This window comes from Penicillium diatomitis (assembly GCF_028827545.1).
Source record: "Penicillium diatomitis strain IBT 30728 chromosome Unknown utg000010l_segment0_segment0, whole genome shotgun sequence".
In the NCBI taxonomy this organism is placed as follows: Eukaryota; Fungi; Ascomycota; class Eurotiomycetes; order Eurotiales; family Aspergillaceae; genus Penicillium; species Penicillium diatomitis.
The window spans coordinates 530,540-553,740 of NW_026623182.1; the positions used below are offsets into that span (position 1 = coordinate 530,540).

At 50.5% G+C, this 23,201-nt stretch overlaps 4 protein-coding genes across 4 annotated transcripts; 2 read left to right on the forward strand and 2 right to left on the reverse strand.

The window, feature by feature from the left end:
* Positions 1–10,882: 10,882 nt before the first annotated feature.
* Positions 10,883–12,541, forward strand: N7539_007207 (J domain-containing protein; the record flags this gene model as incomplete). The annotated part of the gene is made up of 1 exon (XM_056936808.1): positions 10,883–12,541. One exon carries the CDS (start codon positions 10,883–10,885, stop codon positions 12,539–12,541), a length of 1,659 nt encoding a protein of 552 aa, XP_056787607.1.
* Positions 12,542–13,850: 1,309 nt separating this feature from the next.
* On the reverse strand, positions 13,851–15,873 carry N7539_007208 (putative sterol o-acyltransferase (APE2); the record flags this gene model as incomplete). The annotated part of the gene is made up of 6 exons (XM_056936809.1): positions 13,851–13,877; positions 13,956–13,997; positions 14,074–14,329; positions 14,413–15,123; positions 15,227–15,670; positions 15,740–15,873. 6 exons carry the CDS (start codon positions 15,871–15,873, stop codon positions 13,851–13,853), a joined length of 1,614 nt encoding a protein of 537 aa, XP_056787608.1.
* Positions 15,874–17,628: 1,755 nt separating this feature from the next.
* N7539_007209 (AP-1 complex subunit gamma) lies at positions 17,629–20,452 on the forward strand (the record flags this gene model as incomplete). Its single annotated transcript, XM_056936810.1, has 5 exons — positions 17,629–17,638; positions 17,716–17,839; positions 17,914–18,102; positions 18,173–20,297; positions 20,360–20,452. The coding sequence occupies 5 exons, from the start codon at positions 17,629–17,631 to the stop codon at positions 20,450–20,452; spliced, it is 2,541 nt and encodes an 846-aa protein (XP_056787609.1).
* Positions 20,453–21,452: 1,000 nt separating this feature from the next.
* On the reverse strand, positions 21,453–22,976 carry N7539_007210 (putative nucleotide-sugar transporter; the record flags this gene model as incomplete). The annotated part of the gene is made up of 4 exons (XM_056936811.1): positions 21,453–21,726; positions 21,829–22,671; positions 22,760–22,836; positions 22,890–22,976. The coding sequence occupies 4 exons, from the start codon at positions 22,974–22,976 to the stop codon at positions 21,453–21,455; spliced, it is 1,281 nt and encodes a 426-aa protein (XP_056787610.1).
* Positions 22,977–23,201: the final 225 nt, after the last annotated feature.

Below are 23,201 nucleotides of genomic sequence, written 5' to 3' on the forward strand. Positions count from 1 at the left end.
GTAGAGTGCAGATACCATCAGAAGTTGAAAACATGCATATTCGTGTATGTGTACATATCTATCTCTGCTGACTGGCAATCAAACACCCTGGCCTTGACATTATGCGCCAAAAACGATGTTACTCTATTGAAGAACACCATGATCTCATCGTAAGAGTGGCTCGATTTCCTCGGTCGTGCCGCAAGGACAGGCATGACCGTAATTACAATTTTGACTCAAGTTGGCAGACTCCTTTTTGTATTTCCACAAGAGCGATCTCTTGTCCCAACTGCTTCAATGAAAGCTGAAGACAATGGGCATACTCTAGATTGCTCAAGACAGCCCCCTTGTCTCGGCTTGGGTCAATCCCACTCAACCTGTTGTCCTAGAATCCTGAGTAGTGGGGACCTCTTATCGACGACAGTGACGACGAAAGGACTCCTAGCCACCGTCCTACGACCGGTTCTCGATCACAATAGAGACAATTCCTCACGGCGAACAAATGTACCGTGTCAAGTCCGTTGTGGATAGCAGAGCTCTCACATAGCTTGGTGTCTATATCAGGCAATTTTGGCTCCACGAAACACCTTGCAAACGTGTCGCTAAACTCACAAATACGGTAATTCGTAATGGCTGTATACTGCATTATTCAACACACACTGTTCAAACTGATCATATGTTCGAAGAGTAGGCTTATCTGGCTGTTCAAAGAGGACGGGACGCGCAGGTGAGACTAGACCTATCGAAGGGACGAATGTGGTGTATGTTTGGCTATAGTGTTTGTTTGAAAACTGGTTGGTCCGAGTAATCTTGTTAGGTACAAGTTTCTGTTAGCTAATGTAGAGTTCTGCGGAACAAAAAGAATCGTTGTATAATATGTTCTGTCAGTGGCTCGGTATATCCGTCATCAATAAGCCTCCAGATCCATGTCTCGCATGAATATTCATAGCTACGTGAGGGGCGGATCCCTCGGAGCACGGCTTTCGACAAAGGCTGCGCGAATTGTCATGAGCGAGCTCACTTTCCAGGTAACAAACAGACATGTGGTCTGACATCGTAGAGGCTGGCTATCGTGACATAACTTAGAAGACAATTTGAGTACTGCTTTGCAAAAAGTTGGTGTACATGCCCAGATAGCGGGCTCACGGATATCAATACGTCAGTCCATGTTCAGCTGGCCACGCAGGGTTTCGTTCTGTGACGGATCAAAGTAGATCGTTACGCTTTGAACCTACCAGTGACCTTCTATCTCACTGATAGTATCAATCACTCAATCTTGCAAATTGACAGTAAACCTCCAAGCAACATGGCATAGTTAGTTCGCGAACTTGCTTTCCATCTTCGCCAATTGAGAATTTTGCCAGCTCTGTCTCTTGCCAGGTGAGCCTTTGAATTTAGCGTGAGAGGCTCCTGGGTGTTTGATATCTGGGCTTATCACCACATGATACAGTAACTTTGCCAGGTCTGGTAGTACCTACTTCAAGGCCAAAGCCTTTCGCCCACATCTGTATATCCATTCTGTCTTTGTCCCCATGGGCCCTTCTATCACGTAGTCTTTTCATTCTATCACTTTCCCTGTACTTGATCTCAAATTCGACTCATTATTGATAGGGTTACCAGGATCTTCGACGTGAGCTTAGTAAGATACATACAAAGATGGGTACGCCTAAATGCAACCTTTGGATGATGAATCGACTGTGCGCAGTGCATAAATATCGGGGAGGACTTACTGGAGAGAAGGCGCGAATTTCTACCAACACTTAGCAATCAATACAGATATGACAGTTACTTGTCAAGCACCCTCGCAAAGCTACAAAGCCCAGATGTCAATTGAATCATGAATTTTTGACATAAAGCGTGCTATTGAGACTTCGCTTCAAGTACCTTTCAATGTTATATATCTTTCCAACTCAATATCCCAGACTCGACAGCTCTAGCGACGGAAAACAAGGTTACCTGGCCTCGACAAAATGGAATACCTTCGAGTGTGTCAACATTTTGCCCTTGTCTTTACTTTTGTGCTCCGGCGTCAAGACATTCAGAATGTTATATGAGGGGTGGGACCTGCCATGTAGATAATCTACCGTCGACCAGAAATCGTCAGACTTCTAGTAATCACTCATCACCGCTTGGGAATGATGAGCTTTGCAGTCTCAAGTTCAATATGAGGAGCAGCCATATCTTCCGCATGGCGAATTGCCATATTTAAACAGAAATGATGAGGTTTTTACTCGTGTATGCTCTTCTGCTTCGGAACAACCTGCTAGTCGATGCTGAACTCGATTGGTCACCTATCCATCTTACTGTTGTCCTCTGTTTTCAAATTTTCACTGGAGTGACATGTGTATGTTCCTGCACCCAAGCGATACAACAGGCGTTTCTTTGCAGTGACTCCGTTGAGGTCCCATATGGGAGAAAGAGCTCATAACTCTGCCATATCTACTTCAAGTGGCATATTTATTGACACGTCAGAGACAACGATCGGCCCCGGGGGCTACTTGATATGTCTGATGCCCGGTTTGAGGTGAAACTGGAGCTACTCGTGGACTGAAAGAAACAAAACTTTGGCAAGCTAATGGGACCGTTGAATCTCTTCAACTTTGATGGAGATTTCTGATCATTCTACAACCGGCATGGATTCAAACTGTTGTGACTTGGTAGACTGTACCATAATGGAAGCAATTAAACGACCTGATTCCGGTGCTTGAGAATCTTGAGGCTGACTTGAGACATCCGTGTATGCTAAGATTGACAAACCGAACATACCTATACGATTGCGTCAGTGAGCAGTATGACAAGAGCAATGGTGCTGTATAGTTGCGTGAGATGTGCACTATGAGATGGGAAGCTTCGCTCTTGAGGTTACATACTCTCAGCCACGATATCCAGACACTCCTGTCGACATGAACATGTCGGCTCACCCAGCCGCAAAGAAATCATTCAACCAGGCGGTACATGCCTGTACATTGGTCCAACCCTCCCATGTTGCTCGAAAAGAGTAATACTCCGATCGAAGAGTGGAGTCCGTGCGAGAACCGATGTGCTAGAATCTTGTCTGACGCCCGCTGATACTGATTGAGAACTTGAGGCACCCGTGGACCCTTCCATGGATGACAGTTTTATGTCCATGCTTGAGCAGAAAAGGCAAGAAAAACCTACCTCGCTCGTTCTAGCCTCACGTCGATATTCCTCCAGCGGTGCACACGGCATATCAAGTTGAAGTCATACGCCATGAGTTGTCAATCCCTGCCAAACTCAGCAGCTACGTCCATGTCATAAACTTCTCTAGCATCAAATTCATCACGTCGGGGCGCCTTGACAGGTAATCTTAGTGGCTACCCGAACAGAAAGCCCGCAGAGACACCCACGCCAATCACATTTCCCACCCTCTTAGAAAGTAGGCCTTAGCACCTGTGAATGTTCCATGTTCCCCGTCCTTGAATGTGGATAAATTGATCTGGTGAGCTGCAACGCAGATCCGATCACAGAGCAGCATGCATGTATCATTCTTCAAGTTTGAGAGGAGTGTCTCGAGGGACGGTGATTGGGGGCAAGGAGCTCGTCATGAGTTTCTGTTCCCTTTCGTACGTGTCACGAAGTAACGTATTTGTGTCCCGTCTCTCACGTGTTGTTCTGGAGAATCTGGACATGTGCTTCTCGAAACACGACATGGTTTTTGGGGGGAGGGGACGGATGGATGACTGTGTCGCTGACATGCGTCCGTTAGGTAGGGCGGGGGGATCTAGACTACGATACGTAGGTAGGTGCTGTACTACTTGACCCATAATAGTACTAGGTCGCCAGTCTATATGAAAGTACTGCCTACCTAGTCAAGCCTCATAGATGGTTATTTCTCTTCTCACGAAATTTAAAGGCGAGCCACTGCGTCCAGCCTAAGAGTTTGAAAGATGTTGTGAGGCAAGTGACTAAAGCGTGACCAGATTCTGTTGGTTGCGATCTTGGTCATTTCCTCAGCTCTCTCGTCCTTCTCCAGTAGCAAGCAGACCTGTCGATGTGAGGATCCTCGAGACGGAGTTTGACCCCTAAGTTCACTTGGTCAACTTAGTCAGAAAACAGTCAGGTGCTCCTAATATTGGGCACGCCGAGCGGTAGACTATCAGGCAGCCCGTCGAAACATGGCTAATTTATTAGATCAGCAACCCGCCCTGCATTGGTCGCAGCGTGGATTAGCTGAGGAACAGGGCTGGTCGTATTTACAAGGCTGCTGCATGGTGGGTTCAGTCGGTGGTTAGGATCGGACGGCGCTCTGCAGAGTGCAGGTGGACAGGGAATCTTCAGCCCATGTGTCACCTGTGTCACTCTGAACGTGGGGTTGAGCCTATTTCGGGGAACTTTGGAGACTGGTGATGCTCGACGCTGTACAGATGCGCCAATTAGACTCGCATGAACCCTTGAACTGGAAATTCGACGATCTTCAAGGTCCTTTTTGAGTCGGCATCTCCCCAGTGCTAGCGAGGACGAGGTCCCAGAGGACGTCAAGTCGTGTATTTCTGTAGCCTCTTAACCATGGCCGAAGAATGATATAGGCCTGAGGTTGAAGCCAACTAACGCTCAGACATGGCGACTCTTCGATCGAATTTCATATCTGCATGCTGCCGTTACTCGTGAGTCGTTAGTACCATCTTCAAATGCACCCCCGATATGCACTGGGCATAGGAACTCCCAACTAATGGGCGAGCGATTCCTTCGGAATAATGATAACGGTCAGGCCTCGACCTCAGCGCCCTGATCCCCTAGTAGTGGCTTGTTGACGACAAAATTTCCCCTAAAGACTGGGATCATTATCTCCACGCTTGACTCTTCTGCACAGCTCAGATGTAGCCGCCCAGTGTATAGATCGGGTTGACGGAGGCTGCCTAAAGGAAACTCAGAGGACCACCCTACCGCACCGGCGCACACAGACCTCGGTTCAAGCAGACGGTGTAGTCAACTGGCCATGATACACGATGTAGCGGAGATTCGCATCGAGAATGGTCAAGGCTGAAAGATGGGTCCCGAGCATCGCTATCTTTGAATCTCGGGTCCGAGTGGAACTGTGGTGGACATAGCCTTGGTTGGGAACCATTGTAGTCCAGTACATTTAGGTCGATAGCAGCACAGGACCATTTGTGCATGTGTGTCACCTGTAGAGTTCCCAGTAGTCCTCGAAGTTGTACGGTAGTTGGGGTCAAATTTGTCCTTGCGTTCCACAACGGAGGCAGCGGAGTGGCTCCTTTGCGTTTGACCGACTTTTTTCTTGACTCCACTGCGGGGGACAAAACTGTGAATGGAGTCACCGGAATATGATTGTGTAGACTGTAGAGTGTAGATTGTATAGTTGGGCATGGAAAAAGAGTTGCGAAGGGATCGAGTTGTCAAGTATGGATCGGGCTTGGTTCTTGAAAGCCATATCCCCTCACTGACTCATGCCAACCAACCCCAGAAGGTACTGACAGATACAGCAGTACAGTAGCATCTTCGGACTACTACAGTACGTGAGCCCTCGACTACCTTGAGATCGGCCCAAACAGGTAAAAGTAGTTACTGTCCCGGTCGCATCTGCGGATTTAGACCACGGGGCTCTTCATGATGAGGAAGCCCATCCGCTGGCTCTCGCTTTGAGCAATAGGGTAGATGACTGTCCAGCCCGCGGTCGGGAAAAGGATCCCCATCACAGCGGTCAGATGATCTGCCATGAACTGAGAGCCATCAGATGGCGAGTGAAAATCAAGGATCAGGTTCAAAAGTCTAGACCAATGAGCGCCGTGACGAGCGGGTCAAAAATTTTCGTCGTAAGCGCCACACGTCGCGCTCTTCAGGCAGAGAGGGACTGTTAAACCTGCGCCACAATTTAAGGTGTCCACGGGACGGACTTGCTCCACATCCTCGGGGTACCTGTTCTCACTTCCCAAGTACAGTACTAACGGATTATAACGACTCTAACGAGTCTACCGAGCGAGGCTGTGGAACACGTCAAAGCCGCGTGTCCCTCGTGACTCGACTGGTTCCCGAAACTTACCAATGAGTGTAAATATAGGGGTTGCAAGGAACAGGAAAGAGCTTTGTTGAGCACTAGGAACCCTCAGGAAACCTTCACCGGAGGGTGTGGCGAAGACAGAGATGTGGCTCACGAAAGCTCTGGTTTGTCTCGAGGGTCCCTCTCCAGTCTCCACGGATGATGCGGTACACTAGCAAGTAGCAACAATCTGTAAAGGCTGGCCCGGCTGGATTGCAGGCTGATTTGCCGACCGAGGCTTGATAGGCACAGTGCATGGTGGCACCGTGGCACGGACAGGCACCGGTGTCGATCCAATCGGATGTCCGAGGAGCCTAACTGTACGCAGCTGTCCTACAGTACAGTGCATATCCGTGTCCTTTGAATCGGGGCCATACAGTGACTCAAGTGAGGCTCGAGAGGCAGGGAATCCGATGCAAGGCAAATACAGAAAGGCCCTCATTGGGCAGGGTATCTCATTGGCTGATCATACCGGTCGAAGCTGGTCCTATTTTTCGACCTGCTGCACCCTGTGCAGTGTATAGCGTATGCACCCTTGCACAGAGCGACCTGGATGAGCCACACAGGTTCGTGGTTTGCTCACACGGATTCGAAAGGATTGGCACAAGCGAGTCGACCATTATCTCCAACCAGAATGCCGAGTCTGGTGTGAGCACTGAGCAATGTGATTTCAGATTGATTGCGCTTCTCGAGAGCTGTGTACCGGAAATATTTTCGGAATAGTACAGCACTGTAGTGACGCACTGACGACTGACGACTGACGACTCTGACGAGTCGGAGTCAGGAGCGCGATACAGCGGTGTACATTACCCGAGTACCCCGCCAAAATGCAAGAGGCCAGACCCGGCAACAAAACCAGGTTGGGTTGATACATCGTGAGCCAATGAAGATGACAAAAACTGGGATATCCGTCACTAACGATCCACCCACTGAACGGCCTTGGAGCTAGCCGATCGATTACATCTGGAGTGGTAGAGCATCTCTTGTCGGAAGATGATGTCGCCCAAGGTCTCCTGACATGGATACCGAACACCTGTTGCGGACTTACGGGAACTGCAGCTCTGAAATACCCTCATTGAGTCGAATGAGAGTGGCAGAAGGTGAGCAGACAGACGATAGACGGCCCCTTTGACTTGTCTGTGCATGATTCGGTCAACACGGGTCGATCGACGGGCAGATTTGGCGGTCAGCGGTCGGTTTCAGGGTGGTCATCGAGTCGCAGCATGCCTCCGACAGCCTGAGTATGTGATATGAGAAATTGTGAATAGGTTGGTGTCTCCAGTTAGCCTCTTCAGGTCTCCGCGCTTCTGCATACTCGCCATGGGATCGACTGCGCAGGACATCTAGCGGTGCGACTCGGTATACCATCAAGCTGTGCGTCGAACAAGAACAACGAGTAGCATGTAGCCACTACAATATGGATATAGCAGTGTAGCCACAACCACTGAAGTAGGCAAGCCAGACTGTCAGTTGAAGATCAATCTGGTCCAAGTCTTCGTCGCAGTTAGCGCGCAGGAGGAGGGGGGGCCCAGGCTGACCATGCGGGGTAATGCACACCTACTCTCATCACACTCACGATCTGCAGACTACGATGACCGGTTCCACGTCGTGCAAGCCATGATGAGGATCTCATTCGAGAACAACCTTGGCTGGCCATATTATCTTGAGGACCAGACGAGAAAGTGATCATAGTCCAAGCGGCACAGAATGATCAGTCCTCCCATGATCTGCCTATTTAGATTCAAGAGAGATCATTGAGACCACGATACTTGGTAGATGTCGATTTGGGCCCCCACTCTCTCCCACGGATCACAGGATGAGCCGTTGATCCTCTTTCTGGCTCATTTGGTGGACAACCTCGGCGGACAGGCTACGCGATAGCGCACGAGCGCATCCGAGAGATGTCCTATGATGAATGGACTACTCTTTAATCGGACATGTGGGCTGGGTGATGTCTTGGCCAGTCTACTGTTCTACGCTGTGTCCACTGTCCTGTAGTCCTCCACTCCTTCTCACTTTGGAACAAATACTGGAGTCGATCAAAACTCAGAACTGCGGAACAACACTATTGCACAAAGCAAGCCATGGTGCCTTTGCTGTCCAATCCGCAGAGCTCCACCCAAGCACCGTGTGATGAAGGCAGCTCCGGTGTGTGTTAAATGGAGTCAGTGTGCTTTTCGACTTCGCTCGTCTTGCTTTCTTGGTGGAGAGACACTCATCGTCTACAGGAACCGTCTCGAGGGAGAACAGGAGAAAGGTGAGGCTTCGCACGCAAGACATCACCCCACCTACTTAAAGTCTGTCTGGGTCAGAGCCAGTGAGCGCAGTGGATGAACCGCCTTAACCAAACCATCTCAACCAGCGGTGGGGTGATGGTGGAAGAAAATTGATGAGGCATAGACATGACACCGTAGTCCGGACAACTATAGTCATACGTGTACGTCTGTCTTAAGCCGGAAAGGGAAATATCGAGGAAGCTCGAAGCTATCGCGAGACGTCGTGGCAAGCATCGCCTTCTCTGACCGATTTGAACACGCGGAAACCACGTGGGGAAACATGTGTCCTAACTTAGGGCGGTCATCGGGCAGATGAAGGGCCGGTGGAAGTGTGACTGCTCAGTACTCAGTACTCACTACTCACTAAGGCAGGAGAGCAGCGAGGGTGGCATGGCAATGATGGACTGTTCCCGTCATCCAGGCACCGCGATCTTCTTCAAGTAGATGACATGATCTCGGCGAGTTTTAAGAATTACTTGCTCGTCCTCGTTCCCTCGTGCTATTTGAGTCTGACTGGGTGACGTATGTACTTGCTCTATGGTTAAGGGTCTTAGGGTAGCACCGCAGCCGTTTTTAGGCCGTCAGAGCGAAACCGAGGCCGGGCCTAAGATAAGTTGAAGTGAGGCGACCGTGACTGGTCTCGGGCCGCGCTGGTTGTATAACTGTGACTTTGCTATCTCTGGATTATAGAGGAAAATGTAGGTGAACTTCAGTTACTGAACGCATTGGTTAGGCACTCATAGTCATACTACTACTGAGCACCTGAGCACATTACTCAGTACAGGGTACATGTAGCATGTTCTCACGTTCTACCCAGTTTCCATATTCCAAGAACCTTTTTACCGCCACCGGTTCGGTGGCCCCTTACTATATAGTAGTACAGTACCACAGTTAGTTCGAAGAGCCAGGGTGGCGGAGTACATGCCAGTTTAGCTAGGAGCTTAAGCACCAGCCCAGCCGTAGTGCTACATGGAGGAGACTTAGGAGTTTACCCTTGTCATATACGTAGTATGAATGATTTGACCACCACCGGAATTTCGTGGCTACCTGTGCTTCGGTTTGCGCTGCTGATTCATTACCCTTGGCTTACAGCAGTCTATTACTACCAGTATCTACTACCTTCGATTAGTATATATATATATTTATATATATATTAGTTACAATGTACTACATGTAGTAGTACTGTTGTAGTGAGTCTAGTGACTATGCAAACTATTGTAGGACCAAACAAAGTGGGATGTGTAATACGCACGCAGTACTGCAGTTGGCTTGTTGCAGTATGGCTCCTGTGGAGTGGTACTTGTACTTTGACCGCCCTTCAGGACCCACGTCACTCGCTGTTTTTTCATAAGCTCTGAGATCTTCCTTCACAGCAGGTGCCAGGTGGTAACTACTACCTACCGGTATATAGTACATAGTTACATACTGCTCCATGTCTGGGCTGCTAAGGAACTATGGTAGGCTAGTAGGTACTAGATACCCTCAGTAAAAATTCGGTACTCGAGTTCTAACTTACTACTTTTACCATATTCGGGCAGCGTATTGCCTGCTGCAATCATCAACGTACATTGTACCGGATACATATATAGTTATGTACCTACTATAGTATCATGATGTATCATTTGGTTCGGTATCCAGCCACCAAGAGGCCGGCTTGCCTAATGCTGACAGACAGTCCGACTGAGGTGTCTACCAGTGAACACACCTATTTACCCATGTACATCAAGTACCCGCCCAGCCTTGGGTGAGAATGCCCTCTTACCGTGCTTTGAATTACGTAGGGGGACAGCATGTACGGAAGGTGCCTGGTAGGAGGCTGGTACAAATGATGATTTGTGGCTCTTCCTTTTTTCTGTTTGGCCCAACTTAAAAAGGCTCCTGACTGACTCCCAAAGGAGAAGCACGGGAAATAAATAATGCTGATAATTATTAATAAAAATAAGAATAATGGAGGGACGGATATTCTTCAATTTTAGGGCCTTTCCCCTCTAAGCCTTCTCTTTCATTCATTGGAACGGTCCCGAACCCGTCCGCCCGTCTCTCAGACTTTGCCCCTGCGGTACACTCAAACACTGAACAGTCAACAGTAACACTGCCCTTCCATCATATGCAGAGTCTAGCAGACTCCCGCAGTCACCAGAGGTATCACCCATAGTCATACCCACCTCCGACCGTCGTCGACCTTCCATCCTTATTTCTAATCGCCCCCCCCCCCCCTGCACTTCGCTTCGTCTAGAAAGGGTAAATCGATATCACGACATGAGAGGGTCGCCTGTCCAGTCAATCGCCTGACTCCAATTTCATCGACTGACATCTTCGCCTTCTCCTGATCCATATTTCCGGGCCCAGCCAGCATCTTCTGGATGTGGATTTGTCCTCGATCTGGCGTCCCCAGAGCATTCCATTCATACGTCGCTCCTGCTCCACCGCCCCTTCTTCCCCTCTCTCTTCTCTCCTCTAAATTCACCTCTTCAATCCCAGAGCAGCGACCTCGAAGGAGTTGGATTTCCCCTCAATCCCTGCGCGGGAGACCTCACAATCTGGCTGATGGTGGATTGCCGTCACCAACTTGTCATATATCCCGCATCACAGACCCCACTTACTTCAGAAGATGAACTCCTCACTAGAGCCTGATCCCTATGCGGTCTTGGGAGTGTCGAAGGACGCCACCACAGCAGAAATTCGATCCGCCCATCGCAAGCGTGTGCTGAAATGTCATCCCGACAAGGTACAAGATGAAGCACTGCGAAGTGCCGCCCAAGATGAGTTCCAACGTGTCCAGCAGGCATACGAAACCCTCTCCGATGAAACACGCCGTATGCGCTACGACCAGAAGGCCAAACTCGCCGAATTGAAGCGTGAAGTGCTTGAGAAGCGCAGGCGAGCGGCTGAATCCTCCCCGACTTCCTCGCCCCGCGCCAGTGCCAGTGCCAGCGCCAACGCCCGCGAAGTGCGAGAAGGTCGCATCTTCGAGGAGAGAGTGCCGGTGGACATCTTGGTGGATGAAGTGTGGCCCTTTACGGAGGAGCCGCGGTCCATGTCGCGAAAGCACGAGGAATACGGCCAACGAACCAAGACACGCACCACGGACGAGAAGAAAAAAGCACGCACACCGACGAGTGTCTATGACAACCTGAAGGACCTCCGTGACATGGCCAAGGCAAAGATGGCAGACCAGGCGAAACAGCGAGATCGCGAACGCCGTCGCCAAACATCCGCCAAATACGAGTACTACGACTCACTCGCCGAGTCCGACGAAGACACCGACACAAGTAGACCGGATCCATCCTCCGAGCGAGTCAAGCGACCTGTTTATCGAACTCGTACATCTCGTGACTCCTACGACGTACGAGATTCTCTCAGGGATGCCAGAGAGTCTCGGACTCGATCAAGAGATCATGGCCAGCGCCGCACGGGATCCTACCAAGACGAGGACGTGGCAGTCCCCTCCAGCCGATACAGTAGCCGCAAGCATGATAGCTTGGTGCACGACGCCGAAGAACATATCCATCGCTCCAAATACGAAGGTCCGCGGGGGGGCCGGTCTCCACAGCGACACCGTGGTTACGAATCGGCCGAGCCAGAGATGAGCAGCAGCCGGCGCATGGGGCGGTCCTCCCGCCGACCAGAGTCAACCTCACGCCATAATTCCTGGGAGAAGCTTGATTCTCCTCGCCGAGAGAAGGAGGAGTTCAAGGTCCCGAAGATGCCAGCTTCCGCTTCGTCGCCTTACAAATCCTCGATCCGGCCTTCTTTGTTTGGAGCCCGTGCGACGACCTCGGCCGGGTTTATTCGGCCGAAACGTGAGGGTTCCTCTCGAGAAGAGCCGACTCTGGAGAAGATGGCTCGAGAAGAAATTCCAGTGCGGTCTTCACGACGCTACGATTCTGGCTATTCCAGTCCAAGTACACCCGAGATGCCTGCGAGGGGAGCTTCGCCCAAGGCCACAGCTCGCTACAAGATTTTAGATCCAACAACTACTGAGCCTCCCAAATCATCCAAGTATCGCGCGAATTCTCCTGTGCGGATCGTTCCCAAACGAGCCAACACTTTCAATACCGTTGAGAAAGAATCGCCTCGAGTTGAAGTGCGCAGGCCACGGCCAGGCCGCACCTATGATGATGAGTACCCCGTTCGGACTCGACTGCAAGAGACCAAGTACCCTCGTGAGGTACGACCAAGCGAAGCCTACATGTCGCCCGGTCGATCTCATTACTACAGTGAAGCTCGCAATCCGCCAATTGGGAGACGACAATCTACAGCTGCATGAATGACAACATATCAATGACGACAAGTTTTATGCTCGTGCACACACATTTCAATTTCTCTTTTCTTCCACTCGGTCTGGGTTTATTCTTCTCGAACAATGACCATTACCGGTCTTCCATGATCATCATGCACATCAACGTCATCAACAACATCACCCTCCTCATCATCATCAGGGGTTCCTTCTGTACTTAGTATTCACACGCCTGGCTCTGATTATTCATTTCCTCCCCTGCAACCCGTCGTGCTCGATCGGCAGCAGAACTGCAGAGCATCGTCATCATCTTCGCCATCACTACCACCACCACCATCATCATTATCACTAACGTATCTCCCCCTCGAAATGCCTCCTCCTTGTCGCTGCTCCTTACATGGAAATCGTCACGACCACCACAATCATCATCACCATGCATCTCAAACTCCCATGGCACAACATGGCTTCTGGCCAAATGGGCGTCCACCGAGTCTATTAGGTCTGCATCGTTCATATCTCTCCTTTCGATTCTCGAGATAATGGGGAACATTGAATCCCGCGCGTATTCCAGGATCCAATCTTCTCCACCCTCTTGCATTGAAGCGGAGCGGCTTTTTGCTGGGTTGGGTACCTACGCATGATAAGGCATCTTAACCCCTAGAAGAGCGCTCCGTCTTCACATCTCTGACTTTTTGGTTTCTGGAATTTACCCTGGGAGGCGTTTCTGGATCCAGGCAGTGGTGTTGTCATTTTCAGTATTTGGGTTCTCAAGACTTAACGAATAGCAAATATCACAATACAAGATATCAAATGCATGAAGGGGGTTTGCCCGCAACTTTGAATTTTAATGCTTCTTGTCCACGGTTTTGGCATTCTTTAGGTCTTTTGGGGTAGTGCGTGGTTTGTATCTCTATTCATTACCGATTGGATTGAATAGAAGTAATTTAGCCACCTAGTGGTGTTCATTTGGGTCGGCGTTCCCGTCCTCATTCACGGGACTCGAGGTGCCGAGAGATATGTCGTACAAGGCCGCGCCAGTTAGCACTTAGGTTAGGTCTAATTGCTCCCTTTTGCATCTGGCCTGGTCTATGATAACGGGAAGGAGTGCCTATGTCATGAGGAAGATCACATTTTATACATGTAATAACCCCCGCCTCGTGGGGAGTTACCTTTCTCATATACGTGCCCAGAAGTAATCGCTCTATAAAGCGCTATATAACATTAGCAAGCCAATCAGGGCCAAAACCGATCCGCCTCTATCGCAGACCCATTCTTTCCGACTCGGAAGAACGACGAGTCAAATATGAGATGCTTATAAACACTGCTCGATCAAAGTGACCTAAACCAGGACATAGAAGACACACATCTGGATCATGGAAAACAGTTCAGTAGCTGCAGATCAATTTGACGGCATACCTTACCGACTGGAGAGCGGCGCACGTACCATTGAAAGACCCAGAATCATGGAAGACCAGAAGAATACATTCTGTGAGAGTGGAAGAGTCAGTGATTGATGAGATTTTTTAAACGTGGTAAGGCCTGTAGGGGAATGAATGACTTGCGTTGAGTGTCTTTCTGCCCTTGAAGAATCGGGATTTTTGTACTGCCACAATCGGCAGTTGAAGCATCATGGCTCCGAACCCATAACCGCGCAGTTTCTTGGTGATACAGCTCATGACTACCTCGTGGAAGATCGAGCTGACCAGGAATGTAATGAACATGGCAACGGGCTGAGAGAATTTTGACCGAGAAGGAAGGTAGACATGGCGAAAGAGGAAGTGGTGGACAGGGACATTCCATTCTCGTGAAAATTCCAGCCTTGGGGTTGGGAGATCAGTAATTTGCATGTATGAGGGGATAATTTTCCTCTTGGAAGGGCGTAGGACAGAATTGAGACTTACCAGTCGCAAGAGTTCCACCAGTCGGAATAAAAGTGTCGATCCGCAAAGCGAGTGAGCTCTGCGAATGCGCCCAGGACGTATTCAAAGATGACAAGAAATACTAACAGAAAGGTCACCATGAAGGGAAATAGGAGCATACTGATGGTTTCAGCCAAGACCAGTGCCTTGTCAGCTGTACTGTCTAGCGCCTCCAGTTGGACGTGTGCTTCACTGAGCACTGGCACAATGAATTCCTCGCTCGTCAGAGTGAGTAAGAAGATGCATCCGAAAACAGCAAGGGTTTTCCAAGCGATCTCGGCCCACCGACGGTTCGCTCGACGGGGGTATTCCAATTCATAGCAGAGGGTTGGGCAGCAGAGGAAATCGACGTAGTTTATAAAGCTTAGATTTTGAGGGTAGGAGATGTTGCCGAGCGGGGAAGTCAATTCAGTGGCCAGGTCTTCACGAAGCCGAACCAGCGGCTCGGTGTTGTCGTCCTCTTCATGGGTCGGCTTCAACGATGGGCGGCGGCGTTTTGGCTCGGGGTATCTGATATCTGATGGAGACGCCGGCTCGATCGGCCCAGGCTTGTCCAAAGCTGCAAGGCGGCGTTCCATGTCGCTGAGATGGCCATTGTAGAACGCATACGAGTGAAGTTTCATAAGAATTGTCAGAAGATGAAGGGTGAAAAACACCTGCGCCGTCCAAGTCCATAGGCGCAAGAATGGCCAGCTATGTGTCATGAAAGGGTTGTCAGTCCGTCCCCAATGCGTGTTCATCTGGACATTTACCGTCTCATCGTGCTCTTAGTGGGTTGGGTCGATCCGACACTCACTTGATCCAGACCGCAAGCCATACAGCCTCTCCGAGACTTTGTACGATCATCCCACCCCGCGCCCATTGCAACCATTTTGGTCCTTTCTGGTAGAGGCGATGCAAGGGCAGTACTAATGCCGAGCTAGCCACCATAGCAAGATCACACAAGCCCAGCTCCCAGACATTGGCCGACAACAGACTCCATACACGCACCCGTAACGGATATCCAGTATCTTTGATGTTTCGGAGCACCGTTGTCACCACCATGATCACCAAGCTGATCCAGAACAAGGTAAAAAACCCGCGAAAATCATGGTAGTCGCTGTCCGGATCAAAATGTGACACCCGGGGGACATAGTCGATCGTATAGAACAAGCGGTTTCGCAGGCGCACTTGCTTGCGGGCTACCGCGATGGATTGTGCCGAGGGGGGCGCATCTTCGGGGATAGGAGTAGAACGGCCGCTGGAGAGACCGGCTGTCAGAGGATCATGTAATTTAAGGACGACTGCGTGAATATTAGAGGCTACTCACCTGGTATCTGAACTTAATCGGTCGATCGCCGGGGCAGCAAGAGACTTATCGACCTCGTTCTTGCTGCTATAAGGAACGGGTATCGCCCGCGGCCGCAAGACGGGCGCATCAGCCTTATGGACCGCGCTGGACATGCTGACTCGAAGAGGATCTTCGATCGCGTGGTTGTTGATTAGCGAGCGCACAGAAACAGGCTCCCACTTTGACAGCAATATATCTCAATTCTGAGAGCAGAGGCGGACTCAATAGGACGGCATTGAAATGATGTTGACTAAGTTTCAGTTGATGAGGAAGTTCTATCGGACGGATGCCGACAGAACAATTAACAACAGCTCGGCAGATCACCCACTACGTCAGTCGAGGGGCCTTACCCAATACAAGGTGTAGTACGAATACGCATGAAAGCAGGCACCGCCGTATTTTTACTCGGAGAGTCCGAATCAAGACACGCAACATACGAGCAATACGGGATTCAGCAGGCCCGCCATTGAGACAAAGGGAGAGCGAGAGCATACTACTGTAGTAGTCGAGCACGACTATCATTATTAAGTCAAGTACTGCAATAGTTAGTAGTAGTGTAGAACTGTAGATTGTAGAACAATTAATCTACTGCGATGCCGGATGTCCGATGCACTGCCAAGTGCCAGCGAGTCTGGTACAGAGACTTATGTAAGCCTCCACGCCCGGGACAGTGGAGGTCTTGGTCTCTACCGGGTTTGCGGAAGACAATCAAGACATCCATCCTGCCTGAAAGAGCCAACCTTGGGCTCAATCGATCATCACCCCCGCCGATTTCGGGATATCTCTACTCCCTACAACGGTTCCCAACTAGCATTCACGGGCAGGCTAGCCCCTGGCTCTCCCCACCTGGAATGAACTGGAGATCTTACAATTACGTCGCACACATCAAATGTCGCATGAATCATGATCCGGAGATGCCAAGGCGGAGGAGGTCAAAGAATGATGGTCTCCAATTACGTCTGAGGCGGAATGGCTAGCCCCTTTCTCACCTGTACTAAATTGATCAGAGGCGAAATGACAGAGGCGCATAGTCACGCACGTCCTCGGGCATCCTTTTTCAAGTAGCGGGGATGGAGCCTAGTTGATCGACGTGAGGCGGAATATCAAATATGGATTGTCCGGCATAATGCATCTAGTGAATAACTGTATAGTGTAGACTGCAGAGTGTAGAGTATGGAGTATATACTAAATGAAGGAACCGAAGGATTGATCGACTCGTTATCGTGCATCACAGATCAAGTGCGAAAGAGCGCTCTAGGCAGACACCAGAATTCGGATATGCTAGTATTCGAAAGTCAAGCTACACACAAAGGATATCAACGAGGATCATAACATTGAAGGGCAGGAGGGCAAGATATCTGCCAGGAAGATAAGGCATCTGCATTTAGGTGGATCATACCTGGGGCGGTCAGTTGTCGCGGAAGACGAGAGCGCGACCATTCATGATGTGGGCTAACCTCGTCAACTCAAGTCACTAGTACCTCAAAAGGTAGCTCATAGTTCTTGGTCTACTTACAGATGGTTAGGTCTACTACCGTAATTATAGATCTGTACCAGAACGGGCTCTCGACATTGTAACATACTGCAGGAGGCTCACGGTGTCTCATGATTTAAGGCATGAATGGTTGCCTTTTCTGTCTTAGCTCGGTTTCACCTACGCCAAGAAGCCAGGTCGACCCAAATCACAAGTCACGGGCCCGAATGATCATACTGGAAGACCCAAGCTGATCCAGACCAGACGCCGAGCTGCCTCTCTACTGAACGGCCGTACAGCTTGACCGACTCGGAAGGACTTGTCGCGGACCTTGAATTCGAGAGTTCTTTCATTGCCGCTCTGATCTTGTCCCCGCTAGGGGCTGCGGACCATCATGTCTTCTCGTGAGTCGTCCGTCGACCGTCCCCTCACTGTCTCCCCTGAAGGTGCTGCAGTCCGCTGAACCCCACATCGTCCACAGTGAAGCAATTCATCCGCAATGTTCGATCGGCCAAAACCATCGCCGACGAGCGGGCGGTCATTCAGAAGGAGAGCGCTGCAATTCGAGCCTCGTTTCGTGAAGAAAGCCATGACTCGGGCGTCCGGTGAGTGCACCCAAATGCGCATCGCATCGTTCCCTGGCGCCCTCAACGAAAAACGTGCTGATATATTGCATTAGGAGGAACAATGTGGCCAAGCTTCTCTACCTCTTCACCCTCGGCGAACGAACTCATTTTGGTCAGATCGAATGCTTGAAACTTCTTGCGTCTCATCGGTTTGCCGACAAACGATTGGGGTATCTGGGGACAATGCTTCTGCTCGACGAGAATCAGGAGGTGCTGACCCTGGTCACCAATTCCTTACAAAAGTAAGCAGCTCCTGTGCAACTGAGATCACATTGACTAGATGCTTTAGCGGCAGTGCTAATGATGTACTAGTGACTTGAGCCATTCCAATCAGTACATCGTCGGTCTCGCCCTATGTGCGCTCGGCAACATCGCCTCGGTAGAGATGTCGCGAGACTTGTTCACCGAAGTGGAGAACCTCATGTCCACGGCGAACCCCTACATCCGCCGAAAAGCCGCGATCTGTGCTATGCGCATCTGTCGGAAAGTCCCAGATCTACATGAACATTTCCTGGAAAAGGCCAAAACACTGCTCGGAGATCGCAACCACGGAGTCCTGCTGTGCGGCCTCACTTTCGCAATTGACCTTTGTGAGGCGGAGGAAGATGAGGAAGGCCCAGAGGGTGTCATTGAGACGTTCAGACCGCTTGCCGGTGGTCTCGTGCGAGCCCTCAAGGGTCTGACCACGTCCGGATATGCACCGGAGCACGATGTATCGGGTATCACGGATCCATTCCTTCAGGTCAAGATTCTTCGGTTCTTGCGTGTTCTCGGACGAGGTGATGCCGCGACCAGTGAATTGATCAACGACATCCTGGCGCAGGTGGCCACCAACACAGATTCCTCAAAGAATGTGGGCAATGCCATCTTGTACGAGGCTGTGCTCACGATTCTGGACATCGAGGCGGACTCCGGATTGAGGGTGTTGGGTGTGAACATTCTAGGCAAATTCTTGTCGAACAAGGACAACAACATCCGTTACGTCGCTTTGAACACCCTCAACAAAGTCGTCGCCATTGAACCCAACGCGGTTCAAAGACACCGCAACACAATTTTGGAATGCTTGCGGGATCCCGACATCAGTATTCGTCGCCGAGCTTTGGATCTCAGCTTCATGTTGATTAACGAAAGCAATGTGCGCGTGCTTGTTCGGGAGCTGCTTGCTTTCCTTGAAGTGGCCGACAATGAGTTCAAGCCGGTCATGACCACGCAAATTGGCATCGCTGCTGATCGTTTCGCCCCAAATAAACGCTGGCATTTGGACACCATCCTTCGAGTTCTCAAGCTGGCCGGGAACTACGTTAAGGAGCAGATTCTCTCATCCTTCGTTCGTTTGATTGCTACCACCCCCGAGTTACAAACCTACGCTGTCCAAAAACTCTACGCCTCCCTGAAGGAGGACATTTCCCAGGAAGGCCTGACAATAGCTGCCACTTGGACTATTGGAGAGTATGCCGACAATTTGCTTCAAGGCGGTCAATATGAAGAAGAAGAGCTGGTGAAGGAAGTTCGCGAGAGTGATATTGTCGATTTGCTCACCAACATTCTGAACAGCACATATGCCAACCAGGTTGTAGTGGAGTATATCATCACCGCTACCATGAAACTCACGACGCGCCTCTCAGATCCAGCTCAAATTGAGCGTCTGCGACGACTTCTGACCAGCCGCACTGCCGATCTGAGTGTTGAGATTCAACAGCGCGCTGTTGAGTACAGCAATCTTTTTGGATTTGATCAGATCCGTCGCGGTGTTCTCGAACGCATGCCTGCGCCCGAGATCCGTGAAGAGCAGCGTGTGTTGGGTGCACCCGCCAAGAAACGCCAAAGCAAGATTCTACGCGGAAAGTCTACCAAGCTGTCAAAGCCTGCCGATCACGACTTGCTCCTAGATCTCATGGGTGGTTCTGACGCGCCTGTCACGAGCCCGACATCAAACGGGTCCAATACCGCTGATCTGCTGGCAGATATTCTTGGCGGAGGAGACTCGAGCGCAGTGTCACCGGGACCCGCTCCCAGTGTTCAGGCCACGAGCAACAGTGCGATCATGGACTTGTTTGGCTCAAGTGCCGCCTCGCCATCTCCGCAGCCGACTCAGCAAGTTGGCTCCGCGTCATTGGATCTGCTCGGAGGTGGTGGCATGGGTTCGACTGCGCCGCCCTCCAGCGCCACGCCTGCTCCCCAATCTAGCAGCACGCCTGCGCACAGCGTCTTCAGCAAGGATGGTCTTGTACTCACGTTACAAGTACAGCGCAGTGGCACCAACGCTCAGCTACTAGCCCGTTTCCGCAACGATTCCAATTTCGAGACTTTCACCAATGTTGGTCTACAAGCCGCCGTACCGAAGAGCCAGCGTTTGCAGCTGAGCGCCATCAACAAGCCTGACCTTCAATCCGGCGAGGAAGGCACTCAGACTCTTCGCATCGCTGCTCTCAATGGGGTATGTCTCCTGAAACCCCGTTCTATATTTTCCCATTCAGTACTGATCTTCCCATTCAATAGACCCTTCCACCCAAGCTTCGTCTCCGTCTTCGCGTATCATCCACTCGTGATGGTAACGCAGTCACAGATCAAGTCGACTGGTCCGAGCCCTGAAGTACCCACTTCCAATTTACTCCTTTGCATTATTATGGGTGGAGCATCCGCGAGGCAGACTCCTTTTAGAGACGGAAAAACTTCTTGGTCTGTTACTTGATGCGCCGAACAGATTATACAAAATTTCCCCTGTTTCTGAAATAAATTTTTTGCACCGTCTGATGTCATTCAACTCTAAGGCGCCTTTTGACTGGGACTCATTGCAGTATATAAACTTTTTTTTTTCATTCAAAGCGATATCAGATCCTATATGCTGCTGTCTGAACGAGCCCGCTCGCCTTTCATATGCCCTCTTGGTGTCTCACATGCTGGAAGTAATTCTTACTGTTCTCGCATGAGCTTATTGTGACAAATCTGGAGTCAACAGACAAGGCACCTCACGTGATTGCATGGTAGATCAGCGTGTCATTCCCGTCGTACTCCCAGAACGAATGGAATCTAGGTAGATGCAAATGTATCAACGATACATCCTAGCATTTGAGACTGCCCCAAGTCTAGTACCGGGAGGGATGGGGACCGTGGTCACTATCACCTACGTCCCTGACAGAGCTGGTAGCTTTGTGGAGGCATCTTTCAATCGCGAATGGCGTACCCTACCCACCACAGCTTTGTGTAGGACTTGTATGCTATTCACCGGAATTGTTGAATTGGGAGGTAATAACATGGACTGATAAGACAACGCAAATACGGAATATCGTATTGACCAACACCAACGCCCGATTGTTGGGCGGTCGCCAGAGGTGGACCGTCTATAAGCAATTGACCCATGCAAGTAAATTCAACCTCCAATAGACCCCGCGGCTCGAGAATGGTTCAAGGCTGCACGATGAGTGTCGAAGCCTCTGGACCAAATCAAAACAAGAATAATAGTGAACGACCGGCGTGATATGCTAAAAGAAAAAAAAAACATCGAGGGCGCTATTTGACGCCACTCTCCGTTCTGCAGGCTATAGTCTTCCCGAATCTCGCCAAAGATCAGAATCGCAGGTCAATGAGACATTTAAATGTGCTCAATAGGTTCCTCGGGGAGCAGGACCTGGCCCTCTCTGCGCTCGGATGGAAGGCAAGCCTTCAAAGGCGGACGAACAATGTCGTTGAAGAGGAACGTGCCATATACAAGGAGGCCAAAGCCGGCAACTTGAAGCCATTTGAAGGATTCCCAGCCCAGACCAAGTGAGACCAGCCAGATGAACAGAGTACGACACGTGTCGATGGTGCTACGGGAAGTTGCAGAGACAGTGCGTGTGACGGAGAGACCGAAGAAGTTGAAGCCACTGAAAGGTGAAAGGGAAGATGTTAGCTTGATCCGCAAGTAGCCATCTAGCAGGTAAGGACTCCATGCTAAAAGGAACACCAGGGGAAGACTGCGAGCTTACCCGATACTGATCATAATAAGGATGCTAGAGATCGCCACAGCACGGTTCGTGGTGATCTCGCGCCATCCCTCCTTCATGTCGAAATAACCATAACGACCAGCATCAGTGTTACCGACCACGAAGTGCAAAATGATCATGCCGATAAAAGTAACAGAAAAGCCAAAGATTCCTTCCCAGCCCACAACTTGGAGCGGGTCCATAGCATAATTCTCAAGTATCCACTCTTCAAGCACGAATTGCGAGGCTGTGAATATTTGCGCTGCTGCAATCAACAAAACACCGATGATGGTCTGTACTGCTTCAGGAGTCCTAGCAGTCGTCTGAGCGTCGACTCCGGTCTCGTGGCTGAGTTCGTGACCAGTTTCGCCTCCAAACAGGGCACCGGAGAGACCAACGAGAGCAACACCCAGTACAACGACGAAGAGTGCACTCCATTGATACAGGAAAAGCTTCCGGCGCAAGAAGATGACACTGAAGAGACCGACAAAGAGAACCAGAGCTCCACGAGTCATCTGATAAATACTTGCGGCAACAAAGAGAAGGCCGACGTTCATCAAGGTCGTTCCTGCAATGTCGCAGCAAGACGGAGCAGCGAGGAGGAAAATGCGCCAACCACGAAGGCGAATCCTGTCTTCTCCGTCGTGTGCTGGTTTTCTCGGACTGCGAGGATGCGCGTCTTCCAAGGCTTGTTCTCGCTCATCCTCGTCCTCGTGCACGGGCTGATATCCACCCTCAAAGAGCGGGGACGATTCGCGACCGAGCCGGGGAACGACAAACTGCTGGTAGAGGACAGATAATCCAACGACCAACCAACAGGCCATTTCACCGATGAACATTTGCGCTCTACATGCGGGAAAGCTAGAGTCAGCCACGATCCGTTCCCAAGATATGCCCGTCCTAAGTGTGATAGGCTCTCAGAGAATTCACATACGTTTGGATGACTGGTTGCTCGAAGAGCTTCCGATCCTTCGGATTGGCTGCATCGCAATCCCTCACACATTGCATGTCCTATTACCCGGTGTTAGCTGGGACTCTGGGCTCGATATAGCTTAGCTTCTTACCTGGTACTTGTTCAAGATTGTATTGCAGACACCGGTCACGAGCATCATCGTGACCAGAATCGGTATGAGGCCTCGGTTCTCCATCATATTGTGTCTCTCATATATGGGAGACTCGAGGAAATTGGAACGTGATGACAGACGAAGGGACCCGGAGGCGACAGATGAGGAGAAGAAGCGGAGGAGTCAAACAAAGCGGAGATAGCTGGGCTTATCGCTTATCGGCATGCTCGAGCGGACCAGCTGACACAACTTGGGTGGGTCGGGGGTCCACTGGATCCAATCCTATACTAGATACCTTATGGATGGATCATG